General features: G+C 49.2%; 1 protein-coding gene across 3 annotated transcripts in view; it reads right to left on the reverse strand.

Annotated features, from left to right (window-relative positions):
- Positions 1-15,422, reverse strand: part of PAM (peptidylglycine alpha-amidating monooxygenase) — a 115,992-nt gene extending 100,570 nt beyond the window's left edge. Inside the window, exons 1-2 of one of the 3 annotated variants that reach the window (XM_068121979.2) lie at positions 15,329-15,422; positions 2,830-3,085 (exon numbers count right to left, since the gene is read on the reverse strand). In XM_068121979.2, the coding sequence (XP_067978080.1) occupies positions 2,830-2,921 (92 nt within the window). In that variant the 5' untranslated portion in view covers positions 2,922-3,085; positions 15,329-15,422. Of the gene's footprint in view, positions 1-2,829; positions 3,086-15,084; positions 15,208-15,328 lie in introns of those variants that run through there. The other 2 variants (XM_068121981.2, XM_068121980.2) reach the window with 2 other exon arrangements.
- Between the last annotated feature and the right edge of the window lie 3,151 nt (positions 15,423-18,573).

Raw genomic sequence — 18,573 nt, forward strand, 5'->3', positions numbered from 1 at the left:
CAGCATTGGGGGAATGAACTTGCGCCATCCTATCTCAAACCCCCCTAAACCTATTAAAATTCTCCGAGAAATTGGATTTTTGGGGTTCATGAATAAAGATTAAGGTGGGATAGATTTAGGAAGGTCCACCTGCACTCACAATGTTGTAAATGTACCCCCCCCCCCCCGCACCCCCGAGAACCCAATCTTATTACAGATTGAGGCCAAATGTCGCCCAGAACCGAGAGGATGGGGTTGGATTGGGGAAAAGCTTTAGTCACCACACGTCATTTCAGAGGGATAGGCATCTTTGACCATTTCGGTGTATTTTTGGTTACTTTAAAAGACTTTGGGGTCTTTAAGGGTATTTTGGTGTATTCAGGGGTCTTGGTGGTCTATGGAGAATTAAAGGGTTGTCAAAGATCTGAGGGGTCTCAGCGGGTTAAACGTAATTAAGAGGGTAAAATCAGAGGGCATGAAATGTCCTTCAAATCGTATGATTTCTCCACATGGGACAATGTTTGTTTGCTGAGATAAAACTTACCCTTATTTATTTGATAACTGGAAGGGAGTCTGCTATTTGGGCTCAGTGGTACTGGAAATCTTGATACTGGATGATATACAAAACTGAACACTTCGGACTAGAAGGGAAGATTTGGGCATAACAAATTGGGATTCAGGATGGTTTAGCAGGTTTGGGATATACCATATTGTCCTGCATTTTGTGGGGTCTCACCATAATAGTGGTGTCGTGAAGTAAGATGGTTCGATCCGAGGGATGCCCTCCATCTCCGAAACGTTACTCATGATGCTATTTCGACGCCGACCACGTGGGGAGGATTTATATACCAGCTATGAGTAAGGATGGGTCATTCCGCTCTCTTGTGTCTTCGAGTTGGTAAGATTGTTGCAAGATCTGTTATATTTGCTAATATCTCTGCAATGGCGTAATGGTAATGAAAGTGGCCAGAGATGCTTGCTTAATAGCTTTTATGTTTTCTTTGTAGATCAGTCGCATTCAAGTGAATAAAAGCTCACAGCTTGGAGTTTTGGTGAACCGCCTCGTTTCGTTTCACCACAAGTGGGACTAGTTTTAACTGTGTTTATAACAAAGCATCTCCTTCAGATGTGGATGGAGAGGTTCTTTTCTAGCTCTTCAACACAAAGGGACCAACTGGAGATGAACGGGGACGAGGAACTGGACGAGGAACTATACAAGCATAACACTATGCCTGATCTACCCGTCACTCCAGATTCAAAGGAGTCCACAGTCACGGATGATCGACACAAGGGGCGTTTCTCCCTTCTTTTTTGATTTTGACACCTTGTATATGCCAAGCAAGAACGAATGTTGCAAGAAATTAATGAGCTCATGTTCTCCCCAGAGGAACTACACATCCAATCCCTCATGCGAATGGATCTCGATTAATCTGGACATCAGCAGGAATTGCGGCTGAGGGAGGCGGGGGGAGACAACCCTGTAGGGGAGGTCACGGGCCCTCTGGCAGGGCACATCTTTGCTGAACCAGCCATCTTCGTTGCATATCGAAACGTTAGAGTTCCACGAGAGTTGTTGTTCTTTGATATGAATAATCAATTAATATCTGAAAAGGAGAAGGGATTGTCGGAGTTGATATGAAGGAATGGTTTTCATTTCTCACTCTGCTTTGATTTCATTTTATATCTCACATTTTATCCTTCAGACTTGGTGAAAGCACATTCTTTTGGAAGTGGGAAATATAATCTGTGTTCCTTGAGTTTTTCACACAGAACATTTTTCTTCGTATCTGTTTAAATAAGGGTTCTCTTGATATCGGCAAAACACAGCTGGTTCATGTTATTTTCTCGGTATATCTGACCAAGAGAAGAAACAGGTTCTGTCCTCCGGCTGAACCAATGACCTCCACATACCAATGGAGTGACCTTTAAGGTGTGGGGTATGGTGCATCGCACACGTGACACTGCCTTGGGGTAAACTGCCTGCAGAGATCTGTATCTGTGTTGCACTGGACTTTGCTTGTGCATGTATAAATGAAGAACTGGGAATCATATTTTGAGAAGGGATCAAGCCAGATTCGAGCCGATGCCCCTCTCCCACATGTGTATTTACCATTAAACGGCTTGCATTCTCAGTGCGGTGTCTTTCGTGTCTGCGGACATCGGACATCACACCTCGACAACTGTTTATTCTACCAGGTGAGCGCCAGGGGTATTGCCCCTATGTTTAAGATCTCTAAGGTTCTCCTTTAAAATTTTCTTTGCCCCAATTATCACTGGTACAATTTCAGCGCTCTTCAGCTTCCAGGATCTTTGCAGTTCTTTCTTGATTTCTGCATTATTTATGCCAAAATCGCTGGGCACTGATATGTCAATCAGCAATGCTGTCTTTTCTTTTTTGTTCCCGAGTACTACGTCAGGTTGCGTGCGGTGCTTTCTTTTCTATGTTCACACTGGATGGGATTATCAGGTCATACATACGTGAGCGTTATGACCTTGTTTTCAACGATTGCTTTTGGTTCATCTTACCATGAGTTTTGTGGAACTGTGGTGTTGAAATTTCTGCAGATGTGCCAGTGGATTACTATACATACCTTGTTGTGCCTTTGGATATACAGCTGTTCTGACATGAGTTTTTATTTTATTTTTACATCCTGATAGGAGGTGATGCGTGCCATTTCTACATTGCAGAACCTACACTTGTCTTATTGATTCAGTCCTGCCATCTTCTTAAAGCCATTCGTGTGGTGTCCTTGATCCTGGCATTAATAATGATTCGTTTTACGTCCTAGTTGAGCTGCCGTGTGTGTGTGTGTGTGCATGTGTGCGTGTCGCTTCTTGCAATCATCTCACCCATCAGCAGGAGCATGGTAGTCATGGATCGAGCAAGATGCCAATGCTACCAGCAAAAGGAGCCAATATGGGGTTTCTCTGTATAGCATCATGGTTCAGAGGTGGGAGGTCAATGGAAGCAAACAGTCGAATGAGGAAGAGCTGTTCCAGCAGTAAATGATGAAGGCAAAGATATCTGTGAGGTGAGCACATTCAGTTCTCAGCTGAACATGCTTTGTAGCAGCAAATGTTACAGCTCATCTCAATTTTCATTGAACTGTTGGAAGGAAAGAAAAGAACAAGTTATACAGAAGAACAGAAAAGAACAAAAGGCTGCAGTTATAAAGTCGGTTACAGCAGGTGACGTACTTTATGACCAAAGAAAAAAAAGAAAAACAACAATGACAATCATTTAATCATACCAAAATACACAATTTGTTGTATGTCTGTCTGTCTGACCTTGATACATTCGGTCGTTACTTATCCAATCTCAAGCAAACTTGCCAGGGGAAATAGGTTGTGTAATGAAATTGTGTCCAAGTTGAACCCAGGTGCTATGCTGTCTCCGACCACTGAGAGGCTCCCATAAGAACTCGGACGGACATTGCTCCGATACATTCCTGTGACATTTATTCTGTGTGGTAGTGCATACTCGAATGGTGCGTATTGCTAGATGTTCCAGGCTTGCTTGCACTAATTGCTAATCCAATGCTACTTCTCTGATTACGGTATACTGATACAATGCTTGTTGATTTCTTACAGGTGTTGCTAGAGATCGAAACTGAATTAAACCTACTATTGGGACAATGTTGTAGATCTGGTTTTTACAACAATTAATTCAGTTTCCTCAGTTTCCTCTCTTCGCCCTGAACGAGAATGACATGGCTCATAAGCTGATCCAAGTTCCAGTTTTCAGCGCCGACCCCCAAGCGCTGGACGCGTCCGCTCAACTGCGACACTGGCTGAAGCTCCTGACTAATCATCTGAATGCGCAGGAGGAAATCACCGCTGACACGAAGCTCGCGGTGTTACAATCCAAGGTGAATCATACTGTGTACATGTCCATCACACAGTGCGCTACATACGATACTGCTGTGGCCGAGCTGAAACGTATTTACATTAACACGTATTTACATGAACATTTACATCAATTTACATTATTTACAAAACACAAAGCGCGGTCTACACCAGACATTTGCTTGCGTCTCGTCGACAAGAGCCCACGGAGACCATAGACCAATTCGCTCAAGACCTCCGACGATTATTGAAGGTCTGTACTACTGAGCTACGCACCCATGCACAAGTCTGTGATGACCTTGCTCACGATGCTTTTGTCTCAGGCATTAGATCCCAGGTCGTCAGACAAAGACTACTTGAACAAGACGACTTGACCCTAGAAAAAGCCCTTCGGTTATCTCACGTGTACACCGAAGCGCAGGTACAAGCCGAATCGTATGAATGCCCATATGTCACTGCAGGGATATCCCGACAGACACGACCGGAGAGAGCTACCGCCGAGCTAGAGGATGCTGCATCCTCCCCCGGAATTGGAAGCACCTGATGCGCTCGAGGACCCAAACCCGAGTATGACAGCGGCCACTGCTGCTGGACCCAAGCCAGGAAATAACGCTAAGTGCTATTTCTGCGGGAATTGGAACCATCTCAGGTCAGTTTGTCCGGCTAAGGAGGCGACGTGTCATTTGTGTTCGAAGAAAGGTCACTTTGCAAAAGTTTGTCGTTCGTCACGGGGCCGGCGAGCGAGCTCGACGCTGAATGTGCTCATCTCCGCGCCCGCGGAACGAACGGTGCCTCGCGCGCCTCGCCCGGCCTCGATTGGAATCGCCCCTCTCCGTGGGGCCCGAGCTGAGAGCTCGACCTTAATGAAACTTGCCGCGCCGACAAAACAATTCGCGCAATCACAGCGGTACGCGACTCGACCGTCCTTGACAGGAATTCTTTCAACGCCCAGCCCACTTCCGGGTTCGGCTTCCCGATCCGCGTATGCTGGCTTCGAATCTCCGCGCGTGGCACGAGCGCCCTCTGGTGGCGGCACGACCGACCTACGATCCACTTTGACCACACGAAAGCTGGGATCTCCGCGCGTGGCACGAGCGCCCTCTGGTGGCGGCACGACTGGCCTACAAGCGACTTCAACTGCATGAAAGACATTAGCTGGCGTCGGATCCACACGCGAGGTTCGAGCGCCTCCTCTCGACATCAGCAGGGCCACCTGGCCTGTCCCGAGCTATTATCCCACTCATGATTGAAGGAATTTTTGCAAATGCTTTAATTGACACGGGATCCACTGATAGTTGTGTCGATTTTCAACTTCGATCAGAAGCATGGCTGGCCGATTCTCGGGACAAAACGCAGAATCTTCATGGCTTCTCAAGGGCTGTGGCTTAGCACTCGGGGAGAATGTCGACTGAAGCTTGTGATTAAGGGTCGAATGTTTCCGGATGTGCATTTAATTGTCTTACCAGCATTATGTGCAGAAGTTTTGCTAGGACACGATTTTCTCCAGCGACATGGGCATTTGGAAATGAAATTTGGTGGTACTGATACTCTTGCTGTGTGTGCTCTTGCAGGGATGGACATTGAGCCGCTGTCGCTGTTTCCCAATATGACTACTGACTGTACACCAGTTGCTGTTAAATCGCGACGCTACTCACGGGCTGACACACAATTCATTGCGGAAGAGACTACGCAACTACTAAAGGAAGGTATCATAGAAACTAGTCGGTCGCCCTGGCGGGCCCAAGTTCTGGTGGTACGAACCGAATCACATCGCAAACACATGGTAATCGACTATTCACAGACGATTAATCGGTTTACCCAATTGGACGCCTACCCACTCCCGGGAATGGACTCCCTGGTACGACAGGTGGCACAGTACTCGGTCTATAGCACTCTCGATCTACGTAGTGCGTATCATCAGATTCCCATCTCCGCGGCAGATCGCATCTACACTGCGTTTGAATCAGGCCAGAGGTTGTACCAGTTCACCCGGCTACCTTTCGAGGTCACAAATGGGGTTGTGTGCTTCCAAAGGGCTATGGGCGACCTCATCGCTAAGGAGAATTTAACCGATGTCTTTGTTTATCTGGATAATCTCACGGTTTGCGGGTACGACAAAGAACATCACGATGCTAATCTGAAGCGCTTCCTCGAGGTGGTGCACAAGTATCGATTGACTATGAACGAGGCTAAATGTCGCTATTCTGCTTGCACGATAGATCTCCTGGGGTACAGTGTGACCCATGGCTCTATCGCTCCGGATAAGGAGCGTCTGCGACCCTTGCTAGACATGGCCCGACCCCGCGATCATGCTTCATTGAAGCGTGCTCTTGGGCTGTTTGCTCATTATTCCAAGTGGGTTCAAAATTTTTCAGAGAAGCTCCGCCCGCTTGTGGATTGCGATGCGTTCCCCATGAGTCACGCTGCCAAGGCCGCTTTTCATGGCCTGAAGTCCGACATCGCTGGCGCCGCTGTGTCGACGATTGACGAAAATAAGTCCTTTGTTTTGGAAAGCGATGCGTCGGATCACGCGATAGCTGCGACACTCTCTCAAGGGGGGCACCCTGTGGCCTTCTTTTCAAGGACTCTCTCCTCCGTGGAACGGAGACATTCGTCTGTCAAAAAGGAGGCGTATGCCATTGTCGAGTCGATCAGGCGTTGGCGTCCCTATTTGCTCGGACGATGTTTCCAAATTATCACAGATCAATAGAGTGTTGCCTTTATGTACGACACGCAGCATGCTCAACGCATTAAGAATGAGAAAATCACTCGCTGGCGGATCGAGCTCGCCGATTTCTGCTACAAAATCAAATATCGCCCGGGGCGGAATAACCTTGTTGCCAATGCTTTATCGCGGCCGGCGATGTGTGCGAGCCTCACCTCTTTTGAGGATCTGCGCCTTCTTCATGACACCTTGGACCATCCCGGCGTGACGCGTTTCGCTCATTATGTGTGCAGTCGTAACTTGCCCTATTCCGTTGAGGATGTTCGTCGGCTCTGTCGCACTTGTTCCGTTTGCGCTGAACTCAAACCTCGCTTCTACAACCCTCCGATGGGTACGCTGGTCCAAGCCACTAGGCTGTGGGAGAGATTAGCGATGGACTTCAAAGGACCCCTGCCGGCTTCACCGGCTTCGAGTAATTCTCGTTATCTCCTCACGATCATTGATGAGTTCTCTAGATTCCCTTTTGCTTTCCCGTGCGGTGATATGTCTGCTGCTACGGTTATCCGGTGCCTGCGGAACTTGTTTTCTATGTTTGGGAATCCGGCCTATGTGCACACTGATCGAGGCGCGGTGTTCTTGTCCCAGGATGTGAGGAACTTCTTGCTCCAGCATAATGTCGCTTCTAGCTATACTACTCCGTATAGGCCACGGCCGAATGCACAGGTAGAACGCTTTAATGGCATTATATGGAGCGGCCGTTACTCTGAGTCTTAGGTCCCACGGCCTAGGACTAGACCAATGGGCTTGGTCACTACCCGGGGCATTAAGCTCGATCAGGACTTTATTGTGCACTGCTACAAATCAAACTCCCCACGATCGGATGTTTCGTTACCCGCGGCGTTCGGGCAGTACCCGACCTTTACCGGGGTTGGCTTGCTGAGCCGGGACCGGCTTTCCTCAAACGCGCGGTTCGCACGAGTAAATATGACCCGTTTGTGGACAAGGTGCAGGTTCTCCAAGCTAATCCCGAGCACGCTCGCATGTTGTTGCCCAATGGACGGGAGTCGACGGTCTCGGTACGCCACATGGCCCCATGCGGGGAAGTCGACGAGCAGGCTTATGACCCAGTTGATCCGACAATGGAGCATCTACCGGGTGGGGCCACCGCCGTCACCCGATTTAGGCGGATACTCCGACGCGGGGGACACCGGTCTTGGGGATGTAGTACTCGGTAGTTACCGGACCCGCGCCGGGAGAGAAATTCGCCGCCCCGACCGCTATGGTTGGACTGACTGACATCGACTGACAACTGCTGCTCATTGATATTACTCTGCTGCTAACTGATGCTATGTGCTGCTAGCTTGATTTCTGCCCTAGCAGAAGAATAGTTTTAACGGCGGGGAGAATGCAATGAAATTGTGTCTAAGTTGAACCCAGGTGCTCTGCTGTCTCCGACCACTGAGAGGCTCCCATCAGAACTCGGACGGACATTGCACCGATACATTCCTGTGACATTTATTCTGTGTGGTAGTGCATACTCGAATGGTGCGTATTGCTAGATGTTCCAGGCTTGCTTGCACTAATTGCTAATCCAATGCTACTTCTATGATTATGGTATACTGATACAATGCTTGTTGATTTCTTACAGGTGTTGCTAGAGATCGAAACTGAATTAAACCTACTATTGGGACAATGTTGTAGATCTGGTTTTTACAACAGGTTGTGGCAAGTTCAATTGCCCAGCTCCGCAGGTAGTCAGGGGGCATATTGTTGTGGATCCCGAGTTCGTCGACGTACTAAGGGGGGCTTTATGCCCGGTTTCCCCACAAACTCCGGTTCGACTGAGGCCGCCGTCCACGACTACTAAACTCGTGATTGACGGATTGCTAAGCAATTCCGATCGCCAATCTCCCAGTCACGCGTCAGAGTTTACTGGTCAATATCCCAAATACCTTTAAGACACGTGACCGGAGAAACCGGGGATCGAACCCTCACTTTCCCACACCTTATCCTTTCCTTTCCCACATGCTGAGCGGATTGGCACGGTGTGGAAAGTGGCGTTACCCCACGAGATTCATGGACCTGAACCTAGCCAAATTAGGTCTCGGATGATGCTAGGCCAATGGAGAAAGAACGTACCGAACAGGTTGGAAAGGAATCAAATGTACAGCCTTTTATTTTGAAGGCACAGAAAATAGACAAAATATACAGCTTATCAATTCTTACAGCTATCATAATAAACCCCATTGGCGCCTTCACACTCTGACACACTCAGGGAATAACACTCTGGTTAAGGGCGTACCGGACTAGAAGGGAAGTTCGAGTTCTTATTGTACGTGCTGGGATTGCCTCGCAATTGGCCACGTGGTCTGGTGTGCGCAGTTCGGTCCTCACGTGCAGCCTGGACGAGGTCAGGTCCGAAAGACGAACCGCCGCCTCGAAGTTGGCACGGACGAACTTAGCACAGGTGGGACAAGCTGCCACGCAGGCAGACAAACTTTGGCTCAGGTGAGTCATGGGAGAAGCCAATGCTTGCAGGTCAGCCTGATCAGAGCGAGAGATCGATGAAGAACGATCGGTGTCGACGAAGAACGATCGGTGTCGACGAAGAACACAAAGGCCAAACACATGTCGTGGGAGGAACGAAAAAGCAAGCAAGGTCTCGTCGTGGGCGTGGCGAAAAGGGCAAGAGCTCAGGTGTGTCCTCGGTGCTGCGAAATCCAAGGCAAAGAGAATGTCGTCCTCGTGGCGAAATCCAAGGCAAGAGGATGAAATTGCGATCCGCGTGGGCTTTCTACCAGATCATACCAGACCAGATGCAAAAATGTTCCACAACCTCCCATTGGCTGAGGCTTGTCGCATCATGGCGACTGGTTCCCGGCTCGCCATTGGTCACATGGGCCGTGCTTTTGGCCACGCCTTCCTGCTCATAGTAATGGCTTCCCCGAACCACACGGAGGTTTGAAATCCTGTCTAACTTCAACGCATATTTGGTTTTGATTACTACACAATGGGAAAGGGCTAATCTTTACATTCAATAAGACATAACTAACTACTGCAGGCTACATGTTGTCGTGCAATTGACTATAGGGGGTTTGCCTTTATGGCACAACTGCAACAATATGTTATTACCCCACACACACGAAGCAAAAAAAACATGGTTAAGCAATTGGTTAACTTCTGTCTGTCTGTTTACAAACATCAATTCATGATAGAGGAACAACTTAATTTAAAATGAATTATATTTTGAACATAAATTGGAAAACAAACCTGTAGTTTAACAATACTTTGGCTCTGGCTGTGAATTCGCCCGGATCACACATGTGCAGAGGAGGGAGATCATAACAATTTTTACTCTGCCTGTCAGGCAGTCACACAAAATTGTAAATCATTCCAAACAGGAAACTTACTGGTTTTAAGAACGTCATAACGGACACAAACAACAGGCACGGATAACTAATATAACGTGTTAGATAGGGTGGTGTAATCTACAGAATTAGTTTGAATTAGTTGTGGAATTAGTGTGGTGAAACCCAGAATTAGTTTCTCTATATGACATTTACAATCTTTATTTTCATTGACTTGAATTATATACTTGAACAATGAAGTGCTGAGCTCATCATCCATGAAGTGCTTCGATCTGGTGTCAATGCTTTGTCATTGTTATGCAAGTAAACCAGAGAGCTTGAAATTGGATTGAAAAAGTCTGTTAAAAAATAAATTTCATCTGATAATTAATGTATGACAAAACAAACGTGAAATATACCACAATGCGTGTAGAAAATAAAACAGGACAAGGGTTATGCACATGTGTAAAAACAAACTGATTATTTTGAATGTGTCTTTCACATTATCAGGAATGAAGGCCGTGTAACACTTGAGCAACAGATTTGTTGTGCAATTTGTCTATCAGTTTCCACAGTCAATTTTACAAAATTAAAAACCATCTTTTGTTAGTCCACCTCACCCAATGTCCCTATTTCCCTCCTCCATACCCCCCCCCCCCCCCCACCACAGTGGTATGATCTTGAGCATTGTGTAAACGGAATAGGGACGGGCACATAGCTAAATTGTGATAAGAATAGTATGGACCATGTGCTAGAGTAGGTTATATTTGCACCGGCACGAGGGACACGTCATAGGTACACCACCGGTCAAAAGTTTTAGAACACCTCAATTTTTCCAGTTTTTCTTGAAATTTAAGCAATTCAAGTCCAGTGAATAACCTCAAATGGTACAAAGGTAAGCAGTTAACTGTTCGAGGTAAAAAAAAAGTAAAAAAAAGTTTAGCTTAGCAAAAACGGGAAAACAACATAAATTGCACAGTGATATTGTTTAAAAAAAGGCCTTCTTCAGGGAACAAGTAATGGGTTAACAACTACAGCTGTTCTGCAGCAATGTAAGTAAATTAAGCCTTGAAAGTTGATGCAAACAATTCCTACAGGTGTCCCAACCTCTGCTGATTACTTGATTACAAACCCCCTGTCTCTATAAATGCAGTGTTGGAACAGACTGTTATTACACCCTCTGAAGCATTATTTGGACAATATTGCACTGCAGGAAGTAGTATATTGCTATCATAATGGTGAGAAAAAGGCAATTAACAAAGGAAGACAGACAGACCAATATAACCCTCAAAAGTGTATGTCTTTCCTTGAGAGAAATTGCAAAGAAAGCCAAGGTGTCAGTGAGTACCGTTTCCTACACCATCAAAAGGCACTTGGAAACTGGAGGAAACTAATAGGAAGAGGTCTGGCAGACCCAAAGCCACAACAGAATCAGAAGACAAGTTTCTGAGAATCAACAGCTTGCGTGATAGGCGGCTCACAGGACAACAGCTCCAAGCACAGCTTACACTGGTCGAAGTAAGCAAGTCTCAGTTTCAACTGTGAAGAGAAGACTTCGAGCTGCAGGTTTGACAGGTCGAGTGGCAGTAAGAAAGCCATTGCTAAGATGGCAAAATAAGAAAAAGAGGCTTGCCTGGGCCATGAAGCACCGCCAGTGGACGACTGAAGACTGGAAGAAGATCTTATGGACCGATGAATCAAAATTTGAAATCTTTGGTTGATCGCGCAGGGTTTTGTATGCTGCCGAGTAGGCGAAAGGATGGTTCCTCAGTGTGTGACACCAAATGTCAAACATGGAGGAGGAAGTATGATGGTCTGAGGCTCTTTTGCTGGATCCAGAGTCGGTGACTTGCACAGAGTGATTGGCACCCTGAACCAAAAGGGCTAACACAGCATTTTGCAACGCCATGCAATACCCTCTGGTATACGTCTAGTTGGTCAGGGGTTCAACCTACAGCAAGATAATGACCCTAAACACACCTCCAGGCTATGTCAAAACTACCTTCGAGGAAAAGAACAAGATGGTAGGCTTCAAATCATGGAATGGCCAGCAGTCGCCAGACCTAAACCCCATCGAGCTGGTTTGGGATGAACTGGACAGAAGGGTGAAAGCAAAGCAAACTCCAAGTGCAACACATTTGTGGGAACTTCTGCAACAGTGTTGGGAAGAACTTCCCGAACAATATTTGATTTCCATTGTAGAAAGAATGCCACGAGTGTGTTCGGCGGTTATATCTGCAAAAGGTGGCTACTTTGCCGAGTCAAAATTTTAAATTAAATTTTGTTAAACAAAACGATTCTATGATTTCTTTTTTTATCTCCAATTGTTTATTTGTTCCATGCTTAATTTCAGAGTACATTGAGACATGAAACTGCATAAATTTCAATAAAAACTGGAAAAATTGAGGTGTTCTAAAACTTTTGACCAGTAGTGTAGGTTGTATGTAATACACATGTGCATCAGGAGGCAGTGAGCATCCATCATAGAATGGTATTTTCACCACGCGCAAAGCAAATACGGGGTTAAAGAATTGGGACACCTTGTTTGTCTGTCTGTCTGTCTGACCAAATGACAGTTTATGATCAAGGAAAAATGTAGTTTCAATTGAATGTTGTATTTTGAACACAAATTAAAAATAACCTGTAGCATAGTGGTACTTTGGCTCTGTAGCCGTCAGTTGCAGTCAAACAAAATTGAAAATCATTCCAAAGAGGAAACGTCCTGCTTCAAGGACGTCGTAAAGGACACAAACAGGCACGAAGAACTAATGCAACGTGTGAAATAAGGTGGTGTAAAAGACGCTGCATCAATGGTGGTAAACCTACAAAAAATGTTTTTACAACTTTTAAAATCTTTATTTTATTTTAATTGAATTATATACCTGAACACTGTAGAACACAAATCACCTTATTGGCACTTTCAAAAACCTTTAGTTTAGCAGTACCTGGACAAAATATCATTGCGTTTTAGATCTTGAGCAATCAAATTTGCTTCTCGCAGACCATGCCCATGTCCTTTTTTGCTCTCAAGACTGCGGAGGGTAAGGTGTTCTATAATAAATTTGTGTCCCTCTCCCCACCCCCTTTACATTGTCTTGTGTGCCAAACGTGTGACTGCATATCTCATTCCATACAAATAAACCATTTAAAATATAAAGAGCTTCTTCCCACCTTCCGACTGCTGCATGCAGGACAGCCCGCCTGGTTCATCCATATTGACAAGCCTTGGGTAAATGTCCAAATGTAATACAGACTCCTGTTATAAGAGTGTGGATAGGAACATAAGCGCTATCTGCTCGCAGCAACTTGGTATAAAGATTGTTTGGTCATTCGCAGAGGACTTAGACCTCCGGCGCAGAAGGCTTGTGTTGGCAGGACTCCCTGACGTGACAATACAAAATGTAATCCCAGGCAAATCCTCAATGGGTGGATCGGGCCTAAGCATCTTGGTGAGGGTGGAGAGTTTGAATTAGAGAGAGGATGGTTGTAAGTATAAAAAGGAGAGGGGAAATATGGGTAAACAAAGGCTACAAGGACAAGCTTCAGCTTTAAATGAAATTTATATAATGACGCCACTGACACCAAATCCGACGAAGACTCCATCTGCGGATCCACATACCCTGTAGGTCCAAGTCAATTTCAACAACTCCATAGTCGAGGCCGGTTGCCAGCAATGTTGATGGCTTGACCACTGGAGCCGTGGGCCGCTCCTCCGGCCCCGGACTGAGGCGCCGCTGGCCGCTCCTCTGGCCCTGGACTGAGGCGCCGCTCCTCCGGCCCCGGACTGAGGCGCCGCGGGCCGCTCCTCCGGCCCCGGACTGAGGCGCCGCGGACCGCTCCTCTGGCCCCGGACTGAGGCGCCGCGGACCGCTCCTCTGGCCCCGGACTGAGGGGCCGCCGGCCGCTCCTCCGCCCCCGGACTGAAGGGCCACGGGCCGCTCCTCCGCCCCCGGACTGATGGGCCGCGGGCCGCTCCTCCGCCCCCCCCGACCGAGGGGCCGCGGGCCGCTCCTCCGCCCCCCGACTGAGGGGCCGCGGGCCGCTCCTCCGCCCCCGGACTGATGGGCCGCGGGCCGCTCCTCCGCCCCCGGACTGAGGGGCCGCGGGCCGCTCCTCCGCCCCCGGACTGAGGGGCTGCGGGCCGCTCCTCCGCCCCCGGACTGAGGGACCGCGGGCCGCTCCTCCACCCCCGGACTGAGGGGCCGCGGGCCGCTCCTCCGCCTCCGGACTGAGGGGCTGCTCCTCCGGCACGAGGGACCGTGTCCTGCCCCCAACGACTGATGGCAACCTGTTACCGTATTCCTACTTCTCAGCAGAAAAGAAACACGTCCATTCTGAAGATTTTCACTTTCACAAGAAGTTAAGAATAAAACCATACCTGTTCAAAGTTTTAGCTGCTTTATGAAAGGTAAACAAATTGTACAATAAATACGTTGTAAAATACAATCCTCGTAAAAATTATTGCACATATGTCGTGTATTGTCAAAACAGAATAAAACCAGATAAAAGTGCTGTCCGTACTCCATGACATTCATCGTCATCATAAAATAAATCCATCCATCCGCGGAGCCCAGAGTTCAGGTGGAGATGTGATGGAAGTGGACAAAGTGCACACGGAAAGAATGGCCTGGTGTTTGAGGGATTGGGACAGACCCGAGACAAAATACACAGGAAGACAACACAAGGCGACAGGTGAACGTCTGAACGGACAATCAGCAGACAAGCGGGCCTGGACGTCAGACAAGCCGACAAGGAGCCTGGTCCACGGCACACGTACAGACAAGCGGGCGTGGACGTCAGCCAAGCCGACAAGGAGCCTGGTCCACGGCACACGTACAGACAAGCGGGCCTGGACGTCAGACAAGCCGACAAGGAGCCTGGTCCACGGCACACGTACAGACAAGCGGGCGTGGACGTCAGCCAAGCCGACAAGGAGCCTGGTCCACGGCACACGTACAGACAAGCGGGCCTGGACGTCAGACAAGCCGACAAGGAGCCTGGTCCACGACACACGTACAGACAAGCGGGCGTGGACGTCAGCCAAGCCGGTGGACACAATGACAAATACATGATTTATGATATACTGTATATTTAATTATAAAATAAAATAAATAACAGACTACGTCTACAGAGACCACGTCCGAAACCATGATTACTTGTCCGCACAAGATGACACGGATGGTTAGACTGCGCGGTCTAACCGTCTGCACCACCGTGTTCGTGTTTTACAATTACAGTTTCACCAACCTGTACAAGTACAACGCTGTCCGGCCGTACTGCGTCACACCAGCGTACACGGAAGTAATGTATATTTCGAGCAGCGCCGTTACGTCATACTATAGGCCCGATCGAGGCGGACGTTATTCTCTCGGATGCACAAACAGACCAATGATTCACCTTATGGCCCGAAAAACCCTTACAGTTAAATAACGACCGAGCCCTATGGGCGATTTCGCAACCGTAATCCCTCACCCAAGCTCGTCATTCTTACCTCACGAAATCACCGACGCAACCAGAGACAAACGGTGCCCGCACGTCAACGACCCACGCAATCATACACGTCCCCTTCCCCACTCACGTCCGCCCCGCCCCTCTCCTAAGCTCCGCCCCGCTCCTCTCCCAAGCTCCGCCCCTCCCGTCAGCCGTCATGACCCACACCTTCCCATAGCAGATAGCTCGATCATGGTGAGATGATGATTGGTGAGAGTTCACAAGCTTCCCTGGAACATAACTAGAAGATAACTCTGATAGGTAAGCCATTAATAGAGCTTCGACTTTACTGAGTGGCGTTCTAGTTATACAATGAATTTGTAGAGAGCATACTCCCGCCGTGGGTCAAGTTGGAAGACGATTTCACAAAAGTTTGAGGGAGTAGTTCAGTGACAACACGACAGACACTGCACATATATATATATATATATATAAATATATATATATATATATATATATATATATATATATATATATTGTTGCGGATATGGGATTTGGCCTCCATCCATATCCGCTTGTAAATATTCCCCTATTTCCCCAATACTCCCCAACTATCCCCAATCCCCCATTCCCCATTCCCTAGTCCCATTGTCTGTAAACAACACTCTGTAGTCCCCTTTTTCCCCCATTAAATGTCGTGCCCAGGTTCACCGCATCTCACGTAGACAACTATAGGACATCTTGCTAGTTATTCTTAGTCTATGTCAGTTAAGGACTCGTTTCCATTAATTCTGACTCTTCGTTGCACCAGAATGTGATTGTATGGCACCAGTAGTAAGTTTAGGACCTCCCCATACCTCCCCGCATCTCTTCCCCATGAAACAACAACACCAACAACAACAACAGCGGCGCGGGGAGTGCGCGTCCTCACTCCGGCTTGGTTAGCCGCCATTGACCATGTGCTCCGACGGGGTTTCCACTCAGGGGCTGACTGTCAGCTCCTCGTCAAGGGCGGAGCCCGGTAACCCCCCGCACCCAATAAGAAGCGGCGGACCGATTCCATCTGGGGCGGAGCTAACGAGCCGAGGGTGTGTCACTCCCCGCTGGATATGCGCAGGAAGACGGAGGTGACGTCAGATGCGCCTCAGCTACGAAGGAGAACAGACGCCACCTCCAGCGCGACAATACCTACCCGCATCTTTGGACCGGACCGAGTCGATTCTGCCCCTGAGCCAAGGTGCACCTTGAGCCATCGATTCTGCCCTTCCTTGCCATCAATCCCTGTGTGAGTCAGTCTTGTCCCGTTTGTCTGTGGTCTGTCGGGAATTAGATAAGACCGTGTATAAGTGCCCACCTTTCTGTGCTGTACCTCTTGTGCCTTGTAATCTAAACGTTCTGCATATCCCATATTATATCCTCCTCCGGAGGTCTTGAGAACTGTACACTGGTGTCGTGTCATTTAACCCAGCCGTTGTGTCCTTTCCTTCATTGATCTAGCGTAGCGCGATTCGGCCAACGTTCGAGTATAATCGGGTAACTTGTGCGAACACGGTGGCCATTCCGCTCGGCCCAGCATAACATCTTAATAAGTCGTGTCCGTAACAATATATATATATATGTATGTATGTATGTATGTATATATATATGTATATATATATATATATATATATATATATATATATATATATATATATATAGCTGTTACCGCTGGGTGTACACAATCGCCTTGCACCTGCCAGGACGCAATCGCCATGCCGGGCTCGTCCGGACGGGCTCAGACGCGCCTCTCCCGGGCATGCCCGAACTCGCTGTTCCCGGGCTCGCCCGAACCTCCCGGGCTCGCCCAGAGCGTCCGGGCATGCCCGCTCTCGCCTTTCCAGGGCTCGCCCAGAACGCCCGGGCATGCTCGCTCTCACCTGTCCAGGGCTCGTCCAGGACGCCCGGGCATGCCCGCTCTCGACTTGCCAGGCCTCGTCCAGCACCCCCGGGCAGGTCCAGACTCGCCTTTCCAGGACTCGCCCTTGACACCCGGGCATGCCCGGTCTCGCTTTTCCCGGGCAAACGCTCCGGCATAAATGTGTATATATATTGCTGCCCGATAAACGGGCTTTTCAGAGTACCCGAGTTTGATACGTGCAATAAAGCAACTCGGACGAATTTCCGTCTTTGGTCGCGTCAATTCTTTCGACTCGCGTTGGAGCACAGCTCCTTCATTGGTGACCCCGAACATGGATACGGCAGTGGCTCTTAAACTGCCTACCTTCTGGGAGGCTCACGTGGCTGTTTGGTTCGCCCAGGCAGACTCCCAGTTCGCCCTGCGAGGCATCACCGCCGACGACACCCGCTTCCACCATGTCGTGGCAGCGCTCGGCTCCGCCACCGCGGCCCGCGCCCTGAGCCTCCTCGAGCACCCGCCAGCTGCTGACAAGTATGACGCGATTAAGACGCTCCTCCTCGACGCTTTCGCCCTCACCGGCGGCACGCGCACGGCGCCTGCTCGACCTGCCCGAGCTCGGCGACACGCGCCCGTCCGAGCGCATGGACTACATGCTCTCGTTGCTCGGTGAGCACTCTCCGGATTTTCTGTTCCGCGAGCTGTTCCTTCGCCAGCTGCCTCACCCGGTACACCTCGCCCTGGCTGGCACGTCGATCACAGATCCCCGCGCCCTCGCCAGGGAAGCCGACAAGATCTCCTCGGCGGGCCAGCACATCGGAGCGGCTACCTGGAGCCCGCCGCCGTCCGAGGCGACGCCCACGACGCCCACATGCCCTGCGCGGTTGGAGGCCGAACTGCCGGTGCAACTGGTGGCCGCCACGCCGCGCCGACCGCTTCCAACACGACGGCGGGGGCCTCCACCTGACCAGGCGTGGTGTTATTACCACGCCAGGTTCGGACACAAGGCTCGGACATGCCGACCCCCGTGCACTTTGGGCAAGTCGGGAAACGGCCGGGCCGGCGTTCATTACCAGCCATGAGCGCCGGCCACTCGGGCATTGCTTTTTATTAAGGACAAAGCGTCCGGGCGGCGTTTCCTTTGTGACACCGGCGCCCAACTGAGGGTCATACCCGCCTCCGAACAGGACAGGCGGAACGCCGTTTGCGGCCCCTCTTTGGTCGCTGCTAATGGATCGGCCATACGCACTTTCGGCCCGCGCGACGTCACCCTCTGCTTCGGCAGCCAGCGCTTTCAGTGGACCTTTGTGACCGCCAGCGTCCCCATGGCTTTGCTGGACGCCGACTTCCTCTGCGCGCACGGGCTGCTGGTCGACGTCAAACAACGTCGCCTTGTCAACGCCGAGACCGTC

The sequence above is a fragment of the Myxine glutinosa genome, chromosome 7 (assembly GCF_964187855.1).
Source record: "Myxine glutinosa chromosome 7, kmMyxGlut1.1, whole genome shotgun sequence".
NCBI lineage: Eukaryota > Metazoa > Chordata > Myxini > Myxiniformes > Myxinidae > Myxine > Myxine glutinosa.